Here is a 7,971-nt window from a genome sequence, read left to right as displayed (position 1 = left end):
ATACAGATACAGATAAATGCTGTACTTGCTCATCCCTACCAGGTACTTTAAGATCAGAGGGTAAGGGTCTTCAATCTTCTGAAGGTATGATCTCATCCAGATCCGTTTGCCATAGCTGCAGTTATGATTTCTGGATGGGGCCGTGGCTGCTGTCTGTGTATAGCTGTAAATCTGCTCCCTAAAAACATAACAGGTCCGGCACTCCTTTATCTTTGGTTTCTTTATCACTCTTCTTTGCACTGTTCCCACTTGGACCTCCACAGGAAATAAAAGATGGCTCGTTCCAGGTCTAAAATCACTTTTCTGGGTGGGATAAAAATAGATGATCAGCAAAAGCAAAGGTAAGCAAAAGCAAGTACAAAAGGCTTGGACAAACAGCCAGCCCACCAAAAAGGGTTCATACTCACCAGCGTTCCCCTCCAAGGAAGTCTTTAGTAAAAGGTGAAAGACTTGTGCGTTATGAAGAGAAACCAGAGTGAGTACAGCCGTCTGCTCGAGAGCAGCAGAAAACCCTAGTCGACCCAGTCCAAACCATCACGGTAAGCCTCACTGGGTGTCCAAACTAAAATGATAAGAGGCAACTTGGTAGACTCCTTACTGATGTTTATATCTGTACTCACAATGCCCTTTTTTAAAACACCAGCCAATCACAAGTGTTACATGTGAATAATCAGGAAGCTCACATAAAAGATAGTTGCAAGGTCTACCAAATGTTTTACTTTACAACCCGTAAGCTGTTGGAACCTGTTTCATTCCCATAAAATGTGAATCAGAGATTTTCCACCCGCCTTGTAAATCAGAACAGCAGAGCAGAGTGGCGCAGCGGAAGCGTGCTGGGCCCATAACCCAGAGGTCGATGGATCAAAACCATCCTCTGCTAATTGCTAATTGTGTCAGCATGAAGTCTGTGACCAGACTGTTGATGTCTAACAAAGCAGGTGTCTGAAAGGTACACTTTCAATGGCATGTGAAGGTTATTTAATCTGTAAAAATGTTAATAACATTAACACACATAAAAACTGGAGCAACTGGAACAAAAAATATACTACACAAAAATACGGTACTTTAAAATATGTACATGTAAAGTGCTTGTTGTACTGTGTGGCTTCAAAACCTCTTAATGCAATTGCAGAAATCAAACCTGGGCAAAATGATTGCACTGCTATGATATAAATCATAGTTGAAAAGTAACACACCTGTTGCCCTTCTGCTGGACAATACAGTGTTCACTGTAAATGAAAGGTTGTATTGAAACGTTTCCAGCAGAAAGCCCTACTTTGTCGAGCCAGGTGTAGATAGCTGGGATAAGTGCACGTTTACAGCTTTCTCAAATAGACCACGTATTGATCACAGATTTACTGATGCAGAGATGAGAAGACGCATGCGCCATATGTTTCACCCAATGAGCAGCAGCTTCTAATGGAAAGTAACGAGGAGGGGAAGAATATGCAAAAAGGGAAATACGGCTCAAACGGAGAGAAAAAGCCCAACAGACTATAGCGGACCCGACTGAATGTTGTTGTGAAATGTTTAGTTTAAAATGTAAAGGTACACAACTTTATTTGTTTATTACTTAAGACTGTCACAAGAAATGCTTTTATTTTGAAGTATCCTACACGGAAGTTGTGTGTGTATTCTTGCTAGTTTTTGTATGATTGTAGAATGCAGGCACAGTTTAGTCTGGTAAATTACAGGGATTTTTACACTGGGATGGAACTGCTAATCTTGTGATAGACAGCCTGATACTGGGCTGAACTCAGGCATTCCCACTCTCTAAAACACCACCGCCCGACGTGGGGCTCGAACCCACGACTCTGAGATTAAGAGTCTCATGCTCTACCGACTGAGCTAGCCAGGCACTTCTCAAAGTTGTAGTTGCTTACGAAAAACTTCACTTAAAACTTCTGAAATGTTACAGTTCTGGAATGTTACTTGGCAGTTCTAGGATTTTAGGTTGAAGTTCCAGAATGTTAAAGTTTTAAAATTTTTATAAGTTGCGTTCCCAAAAGGTTGTTCATAGTCCTAAAAGGTTACATTGTAATTCTAGAATGGTAAGCTGCAGTTCTAGAATGTTAGGTTTAAGTTCTGCAGGCAGAGAGACAGCTCATGAAGGTGGGGTAGAGGGAATGAGCGTCAGTGGTACACCCGACCGCCAGCCTTCGCATGAAGTGCCAGATGTCCAGCCGTATGTGGAGGTCTGGCCACTCTCCAAACCTTGTCTGCAGCTTGCTGGACCCCTCACTGATGCAGCAGCCACAGTCCACATACAGCAGCAGTGGGGGTGCAGTAGCTGACTAGCGGTACCGCTCCATCACCCCTGCCACCATCCTCTCCAGTCCTGGCCCCTCCTGCACTGTGACCACACTGGTCACGATCTGGCCAATCTCGTTTCCAATAGAGGTGACCCGGAGACCAGTCCACCTGCCGTGGCCAGCCAGCTTCTTTGTGATCTGAAATTTGACAATAGTGATGTTAAACAAAATCTGTAATTTGAACTATGTACAGCAGCAAGCGTATATAGATTAATTACACTGTAAACATTTAAAATATCTACCAATGTGATATTATGATTGACAATAGCATGGATGGCATATATTAAGAACGTGGAAATCTATTACACAGATTATTTATTACCTGTTTGGTTGAGTCCATCTTTAAGATAGAGCCAAATGTGGAGGTGATGCTGGCCTTGATATGGTCCAAGCGGGAGAGGACGTCCCTGCCAGCGACTGGTGGGCACATCAATGGGCTCTGGGGGCTCCTGGCACACCACTGGGAAGAGGCTTGGCCGATCGACAAAGTCAGCACACTCCCCAAGATAGTGTGCCAACCTGTTCAGCCATTCCTCCCCATGGTTTTCTCTGAGCTGTTTTACCAGACGTGCTGGACTGTTGCCCAGAGTCCGGTCACGCAGCACGCAATTGACACGGATGTCACAGGCATACCTGAAATGCACATGTAGCTCTGATTAGTTGCACATTAATAGAAGTCATGTAAAAGCTATTACACTTGAAACAGATTTACTCACTTGTGGGTCAGGATCAGCCGGAACACTTTCTGGTGCGGCAGGTCCAGCTGGTTCCGGACAGTCTGAGATGTTGACAAGTAGTTCAGAGAACACACAGTGCACCTGAGTGTCTCTGTCACCATCAGGTAATACCTGGCGATGTCCAGGACCTTCTGAGCCCTCTTGTGGACACCGTAGCCCGTCAGCGGCTTCCCTCACTCAGGGCATTTAAAAACAGATCACATTAGTGCCGTGAAATCCACAATTACAGGCCACTGACCCTCCAAACAGAGTGGTCTGTCCACGGGCCTGCATGGGACATTTCTCAATCTGAAACAATCACAACCCTGGGGTATATAGTAATTTGTTTTATTCATAATATCTGCACTATTGTATGGTATAGTTTTTGAAGTTATCATTATTTATTGCTGTATTTACCTTCTGATAGAGGTCATGCCACTTCTGCTGCTTAGGGGCTGGTCTGTTGCCTCCAGAAGGCCAAACCCCTGAGCCGGCATACGCCCTCAACCTTGCCATCCACTCTACTTACCCCCATGGACTTGTGAAGTTTAGACTTATTGCTCATCTAAAGGCAACATGAACATGGTAAACAATATACAATGAGCATCCTTTGGACAATACACTGACACTACAGCAAAAACGCACACCTACTATGACAGCTGCATTATCAAACCAATCAAGTGACTTTTAAATGTCTGATTTTAAAATCAGTCATTTTGCTGGTGGTTTCTTGGTTAAAGCAACAAGCTTGATCATTGACATGCAGTTGCCACCAAGTATCACAAAACAGTTTGGTGGGGCTGTATGTATTGCATTAACTGACCTGCATACCAATGACGATTAATATGTACAGTACATGGTTTGCAGAACTGTACCCTCTTATAGAGGTAAGACATCTTGGGTTGTCTTTGGGCTGCTCTATGGTCTTTTGCAGAATGACGAACTCCAAAGTCAGCTCCCTCCAGGTTATTTAAGCAGCAAACGTCCCTGGGTGGACTTGAACCACCAGCCTTTCGGTTAACAGCCGAATGCGCTGACCTATTGCGCCACAGAGACTGCGCCTGTCTGAGGTTTTATGAGCAGGAGCTCGATCTTTAAGCCAAAAGCATTTGCTTTATGACTTTTTGAAGTTGAGCTGCACATGTATGCTTATCAGGCTATTTTCCTGTTACTTAGAAATTGGGGAAGCTGACTCATGCAGAAATGTAGAAGCTGGACATGCATGGTATTTTTCTTACATGTCAATTGGATTCTGACTTTGAATTCAAATATTTGGCATCCAAGAAACTTCCAGAACAGATCAGTCATTTTGCTGGTGGTTTCTTGGTCACAGCAACAAGCTTGATCATTGACATACAGTTACACGCCCCTTATCCCAAAACGTTTGGGTGGGGCCTTATGTATTTGCTTGTATTGCATCAAGTGACCTGTATACCAATGACCGTCAGTGATGGCAAAAGTACTCAATGCGCGTACTCAAGTAGAAGTACAGATAATTGTGACAACAAATACTCTGGTAAAAGTAGAAGTACTGATTTAACTTCTTTGCTCAAGTAAAAGTAAGAAAGTACAGGCTTAGCAATTTAATTAAAAAGAGTAAGAAGACTCGCCCCAATGGTGCTATTAAAAACCTCCTTCACCATTCTAAATGTCTAAGGGACAGTTGGTAGGTTTCATGTGTTGTACAACCTCACTAAGTAACGTCAGAGAAACAGGTTTAAATTCCTCAAACACAGCTGAGTGTGTAGGAGAACCAGATAAAAAGACCTTAACATTAGCACTGGTAATTTTCCTGATAGATGCTACTTTGTCAATAAAATAAGCGAGAGACATTTCTCACATGTACTAATTGAAACATCTGTCGGAGCAGAGGAGCATGGATTTATGACAGAGTTAGTTCTATGAAATAACAATCTAGGTTCGTGGCGATTGCTAGCTATGACAGAAGAGAGATTCTGCATCTTCGCCACCTTCCCAGCATTCTGGTATGTGATAGACTGTCCCTTAATACACCCAGAGACACATGTAGATTGTCTATCCATCTTCGTTCAGCTTGTCTGCAGTGTTGCCTAAGGGCCCTTGTGGTGTCATTTAGCCAGGGGTCCACCTTAGGTTTAACAGCTTTAACCCGATAAGGGGCAATAGAGTCTAGGATTTCAGTGCATGTGGAATGTAACACAGAGAGAATGTTATCTGGGGAAGAGGGAGAGACCAGACCATTCTCGGCATAAAACTGTGAGCTCACAAACTCAGATGCGAACTCTCCAGCTGAAGAGGAGGTGATGCAGCGGCGCCTAGAAGCTGAGGAGACAGGCTTAATTGCGGGTGGTGGAACATGTCTATGTCTGTAGATCCTCATGGAGGCAGCTTGATTGATTGTTATGCTCCCTTATTTGTGCGATATAACCAAGATCTAATTTTTTGTCAAACTGGGTTGGGAGAGTAACCTTTCTGGTTACTTTTTGACAAACAAAGCAAGTTACGTCACTCAAAGAAAGTTACTGGCTGGGAATCAAAGCCATATCAACTGCTTGGAAGGCAGCTATGCTCACCGTTATACCACCATCACTGGACATAACAACGTTCACTGCAAATCTTGCAACACATCTGGGTATTGAGTAAATGCTCAGAGATGCATTGGTGGCTTCCATTACCTATGAGATATTACAAGATTGTCCATGACGGCACATCTGCCATTTGGTATAATGAGATGTGTGATAACCATTAAAGGACGGCTTTCATTGTCGGCAGGACTCGAACCTGCGAAGGGAGACCCCAATGGATTTCAAGTCCATCGCCTTAACCACTCGGCCACGACAACCTGAAAAGCAGTGCAATACCGATTTGCAGTAATATTATAATCTATTCAAGGCAAGGAAGCTTTATTTGTATAGCACTTTTTAGCCACAGGGCAATTCAAAGTACTTTACACAAAAACTGTTAAAAAACAGTTAAAAAATAAAAATAGATAAAACACAAGAATAAACAGTTAAAAAATAAAATCAGATAAAACACAAGAAGAAAAGTTACAGTGCAGTATACGAAATCAAACATTAAAGAAATTAACAACCATTTAAAGAAAGGCAACATCAAAAAGAAAGGTCTTCAGCCTTCAGCGTTCTGAATCAGCTGCAGCTGTCTGATAGATATCTTAGGGAGACCTGTAAAGACCCCGTTACAGTAGTCAAGTCTACTGAAGATGAAAGCATGGACCAGTTTTTCCAAATCCTGTTGACACATAAGTCCTTTAACCCAGGGGTTCCCAAAACTTTCAGCCCGCGACCCCCAAAGTAACGGTGCAAGTGACTCGCGACCCCCCCCCCCCCCACTATAAACATTGCGCACAACCGCGCACGCACTACAGGCGTATCCAAACATGAGCATATTGACGACACAAAATAACACAACAGCCATGACATTATTCTACAGTAATTTACTCATTACTTTAATTTGAACTTAATCTCACCTAATGAGGTGGATGTGCAGTATGTTTGGAGCACAGCAAGTTAAAAAGCTCTATATTTTAATGTAAAATAGTTTTTATATACATTACACACTAGGACAAAAAAAAGAAAAATCCCTTTTACCTATTTCGGCCATACAGTATTCGGTATTTCGTGGTGTTGGTTTTAATCGGTCTGGAGTAACAACTGTGGGCATCAGCGATGGGGCGAAGGTAAAGCCCGGGTTGGTAACGCTGCTACCACCATGAGTACGGCGGGGATGGACTCCGTTCTGGACCAGAAGGCAGCGCCGGGCGCTCGCTCTGTGGACGGAGCGGTACACGGAGCCAGATGGCCGGTGGCTGCCTACGTGTTTATACAACTTTATACATCCTCAAACTGGCTGGAATCACACACATCCTCTCCAAGGAGGGCACCAGCAGGGACATTGTCTGGAGGAAGTTCAGGCAGCAACTGGCAGAGGAGCTGAGACACGAGTTTAGAGGAGGAAAGGGAGCGGGGCGCGGTCCGAGCAGCGGGGGGGGGGGGGCGCGGTCCGAGGAGCAATGCGCACCACAGCAGACACCAACACGGAGGCAGTGACAGGTTAGGTTAGGTTATAAATGTTCAAAGAAAATACTTTTAGGTTTTATTTGCATGTTTACATACCATATTTTTCAGATGTGAATGAAATAATTACGTTTTACTATGCCATGATATGAGTTATTGAAGCACCTGGGCAACTCAAGTGTATAATTAAAACGTTAAATTGTACATTTTGGTGTTATTTCGTTTTTCTAAAGATATCCTAACACAGTACCTGCAATACAATTTCAATTAGGTATTTATCGTGACAGATTATAGAGTTTAGAAGGTTCCAGTACTTTTGGAATCCCGGCAGTTGTGGTGTTAATGTTGGAGACGCTACTCGGAAAGAAAGAAAATCAAAACAGCTGTTCCCTTTTTATTTAGTTGCTTGGTTTTATTTTAAATTTAGCCACTAGTTTTATCTTGTGTTAAAATCATGGCTAACATGCTATTTCTAATCGTTTTTAAATTTTTATTTTATTTCTGGAAATCAACTCGCGACCCCCCCTCTCTGGCTCGCGACCCCCCTGGGGGTCCCGACCCCCACTTTGGGAATCACTGGTCTAGGGGTATGATTCTCGCTTCGGGTGCGAGAGGTCCTGGGTTCAACTCCCGGACGAGCCCTGACGCTATGTGCTGTTTCAACCCTACTCTATACTTTAAAATCCAGTTTATTGTTAAATTAACCCAGATTAGGAGCCAGCACAATTGTAGTACAGCATGTTGGCAATTTTCATATCCTGCTTCAACTGCACGCAATAGAAAAAAACTGGAAAAGATATGAGGAACAATGAGCAGGACATGACTCTCCTTGTTCATTGGTCTAGGTTTATGATTCTTACTTAGGGTGTGATAGGTCCTGGATGAGACTACTTTGCATACAAGTAGAGGAATGGATTGAATAATCTGGTT

General features: G+C 43.2%; 1 protein-coding gene and 4 non-coding genes across 5 annotated transcripts; all 5 read right to left on the bottom strand.

The window, feature by feature from the left end:
• Positions 1–362: 362 nt before the first annotated feature.
• Positions 363–479, bottom strand: LOC116681928 (U5 spliceosomal RNA). The gene has a single exon (XR_004330161.1). It is a non-coding gene; the product is annotated as a U5 spliceosomal RNA (small nuclear RNA).
• Positions 480–1,785: 1,306 nt separating this feature from the next.
• Positions 1,786–1,858, bottom strand: trnak-cuu (transfer RNA lysine (anticodon CUU)). The gene has a single exon. It is a non-coding gene; the product is annotated as a tRNA-Lys (tRNA).
• A 410-nt stretch (positions 1,859–2,268) lies between these two features.
• LOC116681927 (uncharacterized) lies at positions 2,269–3,224 on the bottom strand (the record flags this gene model as incomplete). The annotated part of the gene is made up of 3 exons (XM_032509689.1): positions 3,029–3,224; positions 2,635–2,945; positions 2,269–2,450 (listed from the first exon to the last, which is right to left on the bottom strand). Coding segments are annotated over exons 1-3 (615 nt in total), but the record flags the coding sequence as incomplete, so codon positions are not given.
• A 786-nt stretch (positions 3,225–4,010) lies between these two features.
• On the bottom strand, positions 4,011–4,084 carry trnan-guu (transfer RNA asparagine (anticodon GUU)). Its single transcript has one exon. It is a non-coding gene; the product is annotated as a tRNA-Asn (tRNA).
• A 1,683-nt stretch (positions 4,085–5,767) lies between these two features.
• trnas-uga (transfer RNA serine (anticodon UGA)) lies at positions 5,768–5,849 on the bottom strand. The gene has a single exon. It is a non-coding gene; the product is annotated as a tRNA-Ser (tRNA).
• Between the last annotated feature and the right edge of the window lie 2,122 nt (positions 5,850–7,971).

This window comes from Etheostoma spectabile, unplaced genomic scaffold, assembly GCF_008692095.1.
Source record: "Etheostoma spectabile isolate EspeVRDwgs_2016 unplaced genomic scaffold, UIUC_Espe_1.0 scaffold00018764, whole genome shotgun sequence".
NCBI lineage: Eukaryota > Metazoa > Chordata > Actinopteri > Perciformes > Percidae > Etheostoma > Etheostoma spectabile.
This window is presented reverse-complemented; position numbering and strand designations above follow the sequence as displayed.